Below are 15,035 nucleotides of genomic sequence, written 5' to 3'. Positions count from 1 at the left end.
AATATACATAAAAGTATAATGTAATATTTAAATAGGTTTGAATGTATTTAATTTAATTTTTAAGGTTTGTATTATTATTTATTTGAAATATATATATATATATATTTTTTTTTTTCTTTATGCATTAGTGCAGGGTGATCCAGTTCTAATGTAAAAAAAAAAACATTCTCAATTAATTTTTTCATTTATACTTTTATTTTTTCTTATTAGTTATTTAAAATTGTAAATATTACATATGAATATAAATATATATATATATATATATATATATTATTGCATTCGTTTTATACAGTTTTTTTTAATTATGTTTTTTTAAAAATAGCCAAATGTAAAAAAATAATAATAATTGAATAAAAAAAATAACTATAATAAAACCGTTTGAAAACTGAAGAAAAATTTTATTCACAAAAACTTAATTCAAATCAAACTCTTTAATTACTCAATATGAGTGCACTATATATATATATATATATATATATATATATATATATATATATATATATATATAGCTAGTTTTTTTTAATTATGTTTTTTAAAAATAGCCAAATGTAAAAAAAACATAATTGAATAAAAAACCCCTAAAAAAATGAAGAAAAAATTTAATTCACAAAAACTTAATTCAAATCAAACTCTTTAATTACTCAATATGAGTGCACTTGAGTACAACACTGATACTCGAGTATTTTAGGATTTGGGTTCATTTTAAAGTTTAAAAGTGAGTTTTTTTTCTTAGCAAATGCTGCTAGTGCCATTATCACAGTGTTAATTGTGGTCTCTGAAGCAGCTGTTGTCTCTAATTACAGTGTAGTACAACGTTGTGTTTTGGTCACATGATCTTCATGAATGAATATTTCATCTGCATCACTATTACCTCAGTATATCGCTGAAGGAGCACAGAGTTTATCATCACATATTCATGAGGGCAGCGGCTTGCGTTTTTCCGTCTCTGTATTTTCACAGCGCTGTGAGTCTGTTTTGCTTCGGTCCAGTCTGTGCCGGTCTGGGATGGTTTTGCGGGAAGGCGGTTTAGCTCACAGGAAACCTGCATTGGTTTGGGCCAATCCAAACACAGCTCTGAGTAAATAAACAGCCGGACTGTGATGATAACTGAGAGAAAGCAGCTCTATCTGTGTGTGTGATAGCGCACGTGTGTGTGTTTTAGGATTAGACTTTAAAAGCCCATTGTTCACTCTCAGCTCTTTCGCTTTCACTGTTATTATAGTGTTCGTCATTTAAGTTTGGTTGGTTTTATGTTTTCAGTTTTCATTTTAATTTTACTTTTAGTCATTTTTATTATTTTTATGTTTTCTGCATGGCTTTAATTTTTTTTTTGAGTTAAATTTTTTGTCTTAAGATGCACATCAGTAATGTTTTTTTTTTTTTTTCCTAAGGCATGTTTATAAAAATTACTTTAATGTCTTAATTGAACTATGGTCTAATCCTGGCTTAGTTTAAGCCTTGTCTGTGAAACCAGGCCTTAGTATTTTAACTTAAGTTAGTCACCAGAGCAACATTTCTATTTTTTTTTATGTTAAAGGTTTTTATCTAATAATATTTATATTTCAAGAATATTTTCAAATATAGAGACAAATCTTTATTGGCATGATTATTCACATGTGCAATATTAAATGGTGTTATTTTAGTATTATTTATACTATTATAGTTTTATAAATATTTAGAATTTTTATTTTAATAGTAGTTTAATTTGAAGTATTTTTTAATTTGCTTTTGTCTTTTTTTGTCATTTTTATTATTTTATATTTGAAATTTTTAGTTTTAGCTTCAATTTCAACTTGATTATTTCAGTTAGTTGCCCAAGCAACATTTAAAAATTTTCAAAAGTCTTCAAAATATTTTCCATCTAATATTTAATGTATTTTATTTTATTTTATTATTTTTAATTTAATTTTATTTTATTTTAAACTTAGAATATTGATGATGATAATAATATTTTTTTTACAATATTATATTCACTATATAATGTTTATATATATTTTTTTACTTGCAGTTTTATCATTTTATTTATTATTTTATTGTTTTATCTTGTTTTATTATTTTAGCCACTCTGAACACCTTAGTATCTGCCTAGCAACATCCTGGAAACCACAAGTAGCACATTTTTCCCAAAAAAATTCGAGTTTGTCTCTGTTTACTTAATTAGCATATTTGTTTAACATACACATGTTGTTTTATTATTTTAGCCATAATATAAATCATTTTTTTATTTTTTTATTTTATAATAGTATTATATTTTGTTATTTTAGCCACTCTAAACACCTTAGCATCTGCCTAGCAACATGCTGGCAACCACCAATAGCACATTTTATAAAAAAGAAAAAGAAAAAAGGTTTAGTTTCTCTCAATTTTTATTTATTTATTTATTTTTATTATTTTTTATTTTATTTTATTTTATTTTAGCCACTCTAAACCTTAGAATCTGCCTATTAACATCCTAGCAACCACCAATAGCACATTTTATTAAAAAAGTAGTTTCTCTCAGTGTACTTAATTAGCATACTTGTTTAACCTACACATGTTGTTTTATTATTTTATTTTAATTTATTTTATTAGCCACAATACAAATCATTTTTATTTTATTTTATTTTATTTTATTTTATTTTATTTTATTTTATTTTATTTTATTTTATTTTATTTTACTTTATTTTATTTTACTTTATTTAATTTATTTTATTATTTTAGCCACAATACAAATCATTTTATTTTATTTTTATTTTATTTATTTATTTTTTTGCTTTGCTTTGCTTTGCTTTATTACTTTTTACTATTTTGTTTCATCATTTTATTTTATTATTTTAGCCACAATACAAATATTTTTTATTTTATTTTTTTGCTTTGCTTTATTACTTTTTACTATTTTGTTTCATTATTTTATTTTATTATTTTAGCCACAATACATATAATTTTTTTATTTCATTTTATTTCATTTTAGCCACAATACAAATAATTTTATTATTTTATATTACTATTTTGTTTCATTATTTTATTTAATTATTTTATCTACAATACAAATAATTTTATTTTATTTTGTTATTTTATTTATTTTATTTTAGCCACAATACAAATAATTATTTTATATTACTATTTTGTTTCCTTATTTTATTTTGTTATTTTAGCTACAATACAAATAATTTTAATTTAATTTAATTTATTTATTTATTTATATATATTTATATATATTATTTATTTTAGCCACTTTAAATAAGATTTTTTTTAAACAGTTTTATTTTAAATTTAATTTCTAATTATTATCTGTTGTGCTTTTGTCATAATAGTTATAGTTATTAATAATAATGCTGGTGTTTTTCTGTGCAAAATGCACCTCTGGTTGCTTTTTTACAGCATGTTACTTAGTTACTTAGTAATAAATAAAATAAATAATGTCAAGTAAATACAAGTAAAAAATAACTACAAAATATAATTAAAAGTACTAAAATGACTCAAAGTCCCTTTCACTGAGGTGTACTGTAGATGCTGTCAATCATCTGTCTCCGCCTCCATGTGGGTGGAGCCACTCAGCCACGCCCCTCCCTCTCTGTTTCAAACACACTCCACATGCGTTTAGAGTTTCTTCCAGAGGAATGAGTGTGAGGATGGATCTCTGCTCTCCGTGTCTCTGGCAGTAACTCCCTGCGAAGTCAAACCCGCGTGTCTGGGCTGTGTGTGTGGCGAGCGTGATGTCGTGGGGCTGTGGATTAAAGTATCTGTTTTCTCTTCCTCCGGTTCTGCAGCAGGCGGGCGTCTGCGCCCTCAGGGCTCCCGATGACTTCTCACGGCTGGAGATGGTCCAGCGGCTGGCCAAAGACGGATATCGCTTCCTCCAGAACCAGAACTACAGGCTCCCGGATCGCTCCGCTCAGGTAAGACGGCCCGAGCTCGCACCTGAACCTGTTGGCATGGCGACAGCAGGTCAGGGGTCACATTAAGGGGGTCAGGTGAGGAGACTCACCTTGTCACCTGTTGAGGAGTTTCTGAAACTTTTCTAAAGCTCATGCACTCTTAAAAATAAAGAACCAGAAGATTTAAAAGATTTTCTTACTTAAATTTGTCTAAGTTTTTTTTATTTAGAACAATTATAATGAAATAATAATTCATTTTGCATTACTTCAAATTTATTTAGCAAAAATAAATAATTGCAAGATATTTGCAGTAAGAATAATGTGGCATAGTATTCTTTTTATTGTATTCATGCTGTTTTTTGCAAACATAAATAATTGAAATATATTATTATTATTATTATTATTATTATTATTATTATTATTATTATTATTATTATTATTATTATCACCATTGTATTGATGCAATTTTTTTGGCAAAAATAAATAATTGCTGTATATTTGCAGTAAGAAAAATGTAGCTTATTATTATTATTATTATTATTATTACTATTTACACTATTGTATTCATGACTTTTTTTGCAAAAATAAATAATTGCAATATATTTGCAATAGTTTTATTTTATTTTTTTTACTATTGTATTAATGCAAATTTATTTTGCAAAACAAATTGCAATATATTTGCAGTAAGAATAATGTGTTATTATAATAATAAATATAATAATAATAGTAATTATATTATTACTATTTACAATATTGCATTCATGACCTTTTATTTTGCAATAAATAAATAAATAATTGCAATATATTTGTAGTAAGAATAATGTGTTAATAAGAAATATAATAATATTATTGTTGTTATTATTATTATTACTATTTACACTATTGTATTCATGACTTAAAATAAAAAAACATGCAATAAATAAATAATTGCAATATATTAGCATTATTATTATTGCCATTGTAATAATGCAAATTTATTTAGAAAAAAAACAAATAGATAAAAATTTAAACTTCTATAATTTGTTGATACTTTATTATTTTTGAAAAAATTCCACTTCTGCAATTATCCGCCGATTGTCTTCTTTAAAAAGAGACCAACCTTAGATCTGTATTCCAAAGTGTTCAAAGTGTTCATGAATTACAACAATTGAAGTTTGGATAGTGCACTTTCATGCCTATTTTAAAAATTTTATTTTAATTCATGACTTAAAATAAAAAAAACATGCAATAAATAAATAATTGCAATATATTAGCATTATTATTTTTTTTATTATTGCCATTGTAATAATGCAAATTTATTTAGAAAAAAAAAACAAATAGATAATTGCGATATATTTGAAATAAGAATAACATGGCATAGTTTCATTATTATTATTATTTACACTATAGTATTCATGCATAGAATTCAATAATTGCAATAATAATAATACATGTATAAATGATATAATAATATTGTAAAAATTAAATAAAAATTGCTATTTATTTTTGTCTTTTTTAGACTAAATTAAAAGGCTATGAGTACCATAAAGAACCATAAATGAGCCACAGAAGCAGCTGTATTTTGAGGAGTGTGTCGCGTCTGGGATGATTGTTGTCTGTGTGATAGCAGTGTTTAGTAAATCACAGCGTAACCTGAGCCTCATTCATGCATCAGCGTGGCTGGACTTGTCTGAAGATGGAGCTCAGTTTGTCATCTCTGCATCTCAGTTTCTCTGTCTTTCTCTTCTCTGAGATTTCCTCCGATCAGACATTTCTCATGACTAATGTGTCTCATAAGCTGTGTGAATGAGCCTCGGGACACATAGGCAGAGTTTGCAGCTCATTTCCTGCTGTTTTTCCATTTGCATCAGGCTCCAGCGCTCATCTTTTACTCTGATCCTTTGATAAACGCCCACTTTTCATGATCTAATCAACTCCTGATGATTGAAATCAAGCCCCGCCCCCTTTCCCCTCATTCTATGTTCTTTTCCTATCAGAAATGCATCACTTCAAGGAAGTCAGATGTACAGTTTTCCAGTTCTCCATGTTCATGAGTGTGTGATCTGCTCTGAAGGCGTGGCTCGTCTCATTTCCTGTCATTGAGCCGTTTCCGTAGTATAGTGTGGTTGTCATGGTCCACTGTTGCCATAGTGATACATTTTATTGGGCTGCAGGTGCCAGTTAATGTATCTATAAAGTGTAGCAATGTATTAATTGGCATATTCTGTTACATGCAATGTAACAATAAGTTGATCAATCATTTTGAATGCAACATTTAAATATCAGTGTTACTTAAGTGTTGTTTATTTACTAGTTTGTAGTATGTATTCATGTTTTTATTTAGAATTAAATTTTTAATAAGATTTTTAGTTTTCGATTTAGTACATTTGTTATGTGCTTTTGCCATTTTTATTAGTTTTTTTCAACATTTCTGTTTAGTTTACATTTTTATGTATTAATATCAGTGTAAATAGTATTTATTCATATTTTAATTAGCTTTTAGTTTTAGTTTTCAATTTAGTAATTTGTGCTTTTGTCATTTTTATAAGTTTTCAAACATCTGTGTTTAGTTTTAATTTATATGTATTAATATCAGTGTTAATTTACTATTATAGTATTTATTCATATTTTTAATTAGCTTTTATTTTTATATTTGTAGTTTTCAGTTTAGTAAATTGTGCGTTTTTTTTAACATTTCTGTTTAGTTTACATTTTTATGTATTAATATCAGTGTAAATTTATTATTGTTTATATACTACAGTATTATAGTATTTATTCATATTTTTAATTAGCTTTTATTTTTATATTTGTAGTTTTAGAAATTTAGAAATTTGATTCAATTTGATTCAGCTTTTTTTCATTTTCAGTTTTTAAATTTTAGTTTTAGTAATGTTATGTGCTTTTGTCATTCTTATTAGTGTTTATATATATATATATATATATACACACACACACACACACACACACACACACACACATATATATATATGTGTGTTTTTATGTTGTTGTTAATTTAGCATTGTTTAGATATTATTATAGTATTTAATAATATTTAATATAATTTGAATTACCTGTTTATTTTTTGTTTAATTTTAATATATATTTTTTTATATTTCTATTCAGCTTTAATTTTGGCATTATATACTATAGTACTACTTATAGTATTTATTAATATTTAATGTAATTTGATATATATATATATATATATATATATATATATATATATATATATATATATAATTTTTTTTTTTTTTTTTTTTTGTGTGTGTTAATTTAGTATTGTTTAAATACTATTGTAATATTTATTAATAGTTAATATACCTTGAATGGCCTTATTTCATTCCAGTTAGTTTCAAGGACAACATGCCTCACTTAATTCCGAACTTTAAGTTTAGGTTTTTCATCTAATATGTATATTTCATTGATATTACAAAAAAGTTTTAGTTTTAGTCAAGAATAACATCTCTTATATAAAAACAGCAAATACAAACTACAGTTCGCTATTTGATATCTATGACTTTTGACTGAAAATAATTCAAAAGAGACAATCCTAACTTCTTTTAATAAACATAATGTTCTCCATGTGTTCAGAAAGTGATAAAGTTTTCCAGAACCTTCAAGATCCATCTCTCTTATTAAACTGACATAACACATAATGTTAGATTCGGACAGAAGTGTCACATTGTTTCTTTTTCCTCTAAAATATCGTGTGCTTTGAGATATTACATAAACGTTTTGCTTACAAAGACTCAAAGAAAGCCAATTCCTGCATAAGATATTCAACCATCCATCTTTTTCCTAAAAAGCTCTCCATGCAGCCGCTGTAATGAAATCATTCCCACAGTTATATAACGGGATTTCCTTACGCTGTGACTTTAGGTGGAGTTTGTTTGGTGTGTTTCGGTTCTGTTGCATTGTTTAGAGGAAAGATCGTGTCCTTTGCTTTATCCAGGATCATGGGAGTTTTTCTGTGCAACTTTCGGGTGTAATTAAGGAAACACAATACACACACACACACACACACACACACACACACACACACACACACACACACACAATCACTCTCTTTGCAGAAACGCAGGAAGGGAACACTGAGTGCTTCCTCTCTCCTTTCCTGTCCTCTGTTAGTTAGGTTTCTGGTCTGGTTCTCCACCCAGCGTGAGAACAAACGTCAACCCCTGACCCGCAGGACAGGTGGAGACCTTAAACACACACCTCTGTCCCGCTGATCCTGCACAAATGCGTCTCACACTGTCATTAGCAGAGCAATGCGGTCTGTAGTTAACGCAACCACTTGGATAGTGACGCTTTCCTGGACAAAAAAAAAAAAAAAAGCTTCCCGAAATGCTTTTAAAGATGCAATTAAATGATTTTTGCTCACCACAGCTGCATTTATTTGATCAAAAAATATTTATTACGTTTAATTTTGTGTATAAATATCATGGTTAATTTACTATTGTTTAGATGCTGTATAGTATTTATTAATATTAATTATATTATTAATATTATTTTATTTTTTATTTTATTTTATATGTATTTTTATTTTAATATTATTTTAAGTATTTAAATACTTTTATCAGTGCTATTAGTTTTTCTTTTTCTATTTAGCTTTCATTTTGTTTACATAATTGATAATTTAGTGTTGTTTATCTATTATTATAGTGTTTATTCATATTTTGAATTAGCTTTTATTTTTTATATTTTCATTTTAATTTGTTTATTTTAGTAATTTGTGTCATTTTTATTTGTTTTTATATTTTTAGTTAATCTTAGTTTTGTGTATAAATATCAGTTAATTTAGTATTGTTTAGATGCTTTTAATTTATTCATTTATATTTAATATAATTTGAATTGCCCATTTTTGTTTTGTTTTAATTGTAATATTATATTAAGTTTTAGTAATTTGTATTATGTGCTTTTATCATTTCTATTAGTTTTTTTCTATTTAGCTTTATTTTTGGTGTTTAAATAATTGATAATTTAGTGTTGTTTAACTGCTTTTATAATGTTTATTCATATTGTGAATTAGCTTTTATTTTTATATTTTCATTTTAGTTTATTTTAATAATTTGATGTGTTTTTGTCATTTTTATTCATTTTTATTAACTTTAATTTTGTGTATAAATATCAAGGTCAATTTAGTATTGTTTAGATGCTATTCCAATATTTATAATTTTTTTATTACAATTGGAATTTCCTATTTTTATTTAGTTTTTTATATTTTATAAGTAATTAATTAGTATAAGTTTAAGTAAATTTTATGTGCTTTTATCATTGCTATTAGTTTTTCTTTTTTTATTTCTATTTAGCTTTCATTTTGTTTACATAATTGATAATTTAGTGTTGTTTATCTATTATTATAGTGTTTATTCATATTTTGAATTAGCTTTTATTTTTTATATTTTCATTTTAATTTGTTTATTTTAGTAATTTGATGTTTTTTTTGATGTGTCATTTTTATTTATTTTTATATTTTTAGTTAATCTTAATTTTGTGTATAAATATCAGTTAATTTAGTATTGTTTAGATGCTTTTAATTAATTAATTTATATTTAATATAATTTGAATTGCCCATTTTTGTTTTGTTTTAATTTTAATATTATATTAAGTTTTATTATGTGCTTTTATCATTTCTTTTAGTTTTTTTCTATTTAGCTTTATTTTTGGTGTTTAAATAATTGATAATTTAGTGTTGTTTAACTGTTTTTATAATGTTTATTCACATTGTGAATTAGCTTTTATTTTTATATTTTCATTTTAGTTTATTTTAATAATTTTGATGTGTTTTTGTCATTTTTATTCATTTTTATTAACTTTAATTTTGTGTATAAATATCAAGGTCAATATAGTATTGTTTAGATGCTATTCCAATATTTATAATTTTTTTTATTACAATTTGAATTTCCTATTTTTATTTAGTTTTTAATATTATATAAGTAATTAATTAATATAAGTTTTAATTCATTTTATGTGCTTTTATCATTGCTATTAGTTTTTATTTTGGTGTTTAATTAATTGATAATTTAGTGTTGTTTATCTATTATTATAGTCTTTATTCATATTTTGAATTAGCTTTTATTTTAATTTTCATTTTCATTTGTTTATTTTAGTAAATTGATGTGTTTTGTCATTTTTATTTGTTTTTATATTTTTATTTAACTTTACGTTATATGTATTTTTATTTTAATATTATTTTAAGTATTTAAATACTTTTATCAGTGCTATTAGTTTTTCTTTTTCTATTTAGCTTTCATTTTGTTTACATAATTGATAATTTAGTGTTGTTTATCTATTATTATATTTTTTATATTTTCATTTTCATTTGTTTATTTTAGTAATTTTTATTTGTTTTTATATTTTTATTTAACTTTACGTTTTTCTATAATTATCAAGGTCAATTTAGTATTGTTTAGATGCTATTACAATATTTATAATTTTTTATTACAATTTGAATTTCCTATTTTTATTTAGTTTTTAATATTATATTAAGTTTTAGTAAATGTTATGTGCTTTTATCATTGCTATTAGTTTTTCTTTTTTTATTTCTATTTAGCTTTCATTTTGGTGTTTAATTAATTGATAATTTAGTGTTGTTTAAATAATATTATAGTGTTTATTCATATTTTGAATTAGCTTTTATTTTTATATTTTCATTTTCATTTGTTTATTTTAGTAATTTTTATTTGTTTTTATATTTTTATTTAACTTTACGTTTTTCTATAATTAGCAAGGTTAATTTAGTATTGTTTAGGAGCATCTAGTAAATACATGAACTGGTAAAATGCAAATCCTGAATGCTTGCAAAACGTCTGCCAGATGCATGAATGAAAACGTAAGACTGATAGGAAGAATAAAGCTGAGGGAGGTCAGGTGACGAGGTAATATCCTGGAGAAGCAGGGATGCGGTTTTCCTGCAGGAACTGGAAGATGGGAAGAGTTCCTGCGTCTGATGTGGTTATGATCTCATCTGGTTTAGCTGCTGCTTCTGGATGAGCGTTGAACCTTTATTATCTCTAAAATACCTTGCTGCTGGTCGATCGCATCATTCTGTGCTCAAAAATGATGCCAAATACTATAATTAAGTTTGCTTGAGAAATCATGCTAGTGACATGTTAACAACATTCTATCTACATGCAGTGCCCTCCACTAATATTGGCACCCTTAGTAAATATGAGCAAAGGTGACTGTGAAAATAAATCTGCATTGTTTATCCTTTAGATCTTTCATTCGAAAAATTCACAAAATTCTAACCTTTCCTTGAAGCAAAACGATGGAAACTGAGGGGGAAATCTCATTATGAAATAAATGTTTTTCTCTAGTTCACGTTGGCCTCAATTATTGGCACCCCTACAAATTTGTCTAAGTAAAATATCTCTGAAGGATATTCCCATTAGTATTACAATTGTTTTAGCACAGCAGGGTGGCTAGGAGTATAAAATTGTCCAGCCATGACTTTCTGTTCCACAGGATTATAAATATGAGGAACACAAAAGCCAAATTCCCTTAATCGTCCATCACAAGAAGTAAAACCAAAGAATGTAGTTCTGATGTGCAGAACAAGTTTGTTGAGCTTCACAAAATAGAAAGTGGCTGTAAGAAAAGAGCTAAAGCATTGGAAATGCCCATTCCCACCATCAGGGCAATAATTAAGAAGTTCCTGAACTAAAGATGTTACAAATCTGCCTAGAAGAGGACTTGTCTATATCATCCTAATGCATGATAAGAAGGATAGATTGAGTGGCCAAAGACTCTCCAAGGATCACAGCTGGAGAATTGTTGAGTCTTGGGGTCAGAAAGCCTAAAATAAAATGATCAAACAGAGGGTTTCAAGAAAAAATCCTCCTGGCTCACCCAAAAACAAACTCCAGCATATTCAGTTGTCAGACATGATTGGAACTTCAAACAGGACTGGCTTCAATGGTCAGATCAAACTAAAAATGAGCTTTTTGGCAGCTATAACCCTCCAGATGGTTTTGGTGCAGACAGGGATAAAAAAGTACCCCATGTCCACGGTTAAAAATACTGCTGGGTATTTAATGTTGTGGACCTATTTTTCTGCTGGAGATCCTGGACATCTTGTTTAGATACATGGCTTCATGGATTCTATCAAATACCAGCAGATAAAAAAATCAAAACCCGACTGCCTCTGTTAGAAATCTTATTATGGGCCATGGTTGCATCTTCCAGCAGGACGATGATCCAAAACTAACATCAAAATCAACACAAAAATGTGTGACTGAGCACAGAATGAAGCTTCTACCATGGCCATATCCCTGACCTGAACCCTCTATAGAAACTGAGGAGAAGAAGCACCAACATGAAGCTGGGAATAAAGAGATTCTGGAGAATCTAGAGAGATTCTGTTTGAAGGAAGGGTCTCTGATCTCTGAACTCATTAGACATTGTTGGAGAAAACTCAGAGCTGTTATCTTGGGAAAAGGTTGTTGCAATAATTGGGTGCCAATGATAGTGGCCAACATGAACTAGAGAAAAACATTTATTTCATAATGAGATTTCACCTCTAGGTTCTATTGTTTTACTTCAATGACAGGTTAGAATTTTGTGAATTTTTTGAATGAAAGATCAAAAGGATAAATTATGCAGATTTATTTTCGCATCCACCTTTGCTCATATTTACCAAGGGTGCCAATATTAGTGGAGGGCACTGTATGTAAAACATTCAAGCTTTAAGCTTTAAAACTACATTAAACTTCAATCTACATCAGACCGAAAACCTTCAAACGTTTAAAATCTCGTAAAACTTTTTCACACTTGGTCAGACTTTCTCAAGTCAACTTAAAAGTCTGTCTTAATGATTTTTTTTTAATCTAATTGCCTTTCCTGTTGCATCTTCAAACCAGATTCATCATCATATTGTGTCTCCTCAGTTCCTGTGAGACTCATTTAGACGTTCACAATGTAGCTCTTCTGTTACGTAACGCTCTCACCGCTCTCTCAAAATGGAAATAATATATTTATCAAGCATTGACATTTAAATATGTGCTCACATAATAGCAGCGCTCGGTGTGTTGATGTTGGAAAGGCTGGAGAGAAACACGGCCAGCGCAGATAAACTGTTTGTTATCGTTTGCATCGCCAACATTTTTTTCCCAGCCGCATCTGGCCTGCTGTTTGTTACTGTAGGTGTTTTTCCCTGGAGTTACGTAACTGCTGTAAAATCTTATTAGCGAGCGGTGCTTTTTATAAACACATCTGATCTGATATCCGTGCTTGCTTTGGAGCGTTTCGGGAATGTTTGGGAAACATTCCATGTTTGTTCTGGTTTGAATAATTTGTGGACTATTTTTGGAATCTTTAGGAGTTCTTTTGGAATTCGAATTCCGGTTGTGACGAGCAAATCCTCATATTAGAATGATTTCTGAAGGATCATGTGACACTGAAGACTGCAGTAATGATGCTAAAAAATTGGCTTTGATCACAGGAATAAATTACATTTTAAAATACAGGGTGGGCCATTTATATGGATACACCTTAATAAAATGGGAATGATTGGTGATATTAACGTCCTGTTTGTGGCACATTATAAGTGGTCAGAAACTTGTAAATAACTCATGAAAGAATAAAGTTACGTTAAAACCATGCACACCATTGTTTTTCTTGTGAAATTACCAATAAGTTTGATGTGTGATGTATCCATATAAATGGCCCACCCTGTATATTCAAAAAGAAAAGTTTTTTTTTTTAAATAGTAAAAATATTTCAAAAATGTTACTGTTTTTGCTGTACTTTGGATCAAATAAATGCATAAATGCATTAATATTATTAATCTTCTAGCACGCATTGAGTTGATCAAAAGCAACAGAAAAGACATTTTTAATTTCAAAAGATGCGAGAGTTGTATTTTGAGCAGCAAGACTGGAGTAATGATGCTAAAAATACAGCTTTAATCACAGAAATAAATTACATTTTAAAATATATTAAAATAGAAAACAGTTATTTTAAATGGTAAAATATTTTTACATTTTACTGTTTTTGCTGTACTTTGGATCAAATAAATGCAGGCTTGGTGAGCAGAAGAGAATACTTAAAAAAAAAACATTAAAAATCTTACTGTTCAAAAACTTTTGACTGGTAGTGTATAATTATATATACATTTTAATCTGTGATGCTGCTAATCTGGTATTAATCTGGCCTGCTGTTTGTTACTGTAGGTGTCTTTCGAGTTATGTAACTGATGTAAAATCATATTAGCGTTGCTTTTTATAAACACATTCGCAGGAAGGAGCAGCGCAGACGCGATCTGATATCCGTGCTTGCTTTGGAGCGTTTCGGGAATGTTTGGGAAACACTCCGTGTTTGTTCCGGTTTGAATAATTTGTGGACTATTTTTGGAATCTTCAGGAGTTTTTTTGGAATTCGAATTCCGCTTACTTTACTGAGGATTCCGTGACCTTCATTTTGAGGTCAGATGGTCACATTTGTGTCTGTCTGGCCGCAGATAATCCATCTGTTTCCCGTCCCGGCGGTCTGGTGATTGACAGCTGACTCCTGCGGCGTCCCAGCATCCTTTGCTCCGCGGGAGAGCGGCTGAAATGACCAATCACTGTTCACAATCTCACAGACAGCAGACTCTAAACTGAAGGTGGAGACTGAAGGTTTACAGACGGATATTGTATGTTTTACTGAACATTTTGTCCAGGGTTTGGATTCCTGTGGGAGTTGAGGACAGTCACGTTGATAATTGTTGTGCTGTTGTCACACAGAGAGGGCTGGAACATATTTGAAGGACTTGTTCTGTGTTTAAAATAGCTGCTAGTGTTTCGTTTACATCACAGCTGCCAAATCTCATGAACCCTGCCAGGAATACAATAGGCCTACAGAATAAGTATTTATAAGATTTTTAGTGTTTTTTAAGAAGTCTCTTCTGCTCACAAATTATATTTTTACTATTTAAAGGAACCGTATGTAAGAAATGTATTTCAGTTAATCATAAAATGGCCCTGACATGTCAGTAGACATTAAGAAATCATGTTCATTTCAAATACTTATATCACTGACAACAGTGGTCCGGCCAGGATATTGTCATTTAAAAGTGAGAGTTGCAGCCCTCAACTGATGTTATTGTTGTCATTTTGTGTTTTGCTCTGAGGCTCCACCCTCTAGCTATCGACCAATCACAAAGTCAGTAGAGTTTCGTGATCCGGGTTGCCAGCTCTGTTACAGCTGCAGCTACGAAGT

General features: G+C 28.3%; 1 protein-coding gene across 1 annotated transcript in view; it reads left to right on the top strand.

Annotated features, from left to right (window-relative positions):
- The first annotated feature begins 3,656 nt into the window (after positions 1–3,656).
- LOC141289420 (rap guanine nucleotide exchange factor 5-like) overlaps positions 3,657–15,035 on the top strand; it is a 34,140-nt gene continuing 22,761 nt past the window's right edge. The window contains exon 1 of the mRNA XM_073821518.1: positions 3,657–3,878. Within this exon, the coding sequence (XP_073677619.1) occupies positions 3,696–3,878 (183 nt within the window). The 5' untranslated portion in view covers positions 3,657–3,695. The remainder of the gene's footprint in view (positions 3,879–15,035) is intronic.

The sequence above is a fragment of the Garra rufa genome, chromosome 17, assembly GCF_049309525.1.
Source record: "Garra rufa chromosome 17, GarRuf1.0, whole genome shotgun sequence".
Classification (NCBI taxonomy): Eukaryota; Metazoa; Chordata; class Actinopteri; order Cypriniformes; family Cyprinidae; genus Garra; species Garra rufa.
The sequence above is the reverse complement of the archived record's forward strand: the minus strand, read 5'-3'. Positions and strand labels throughout refer to the sequence as shown.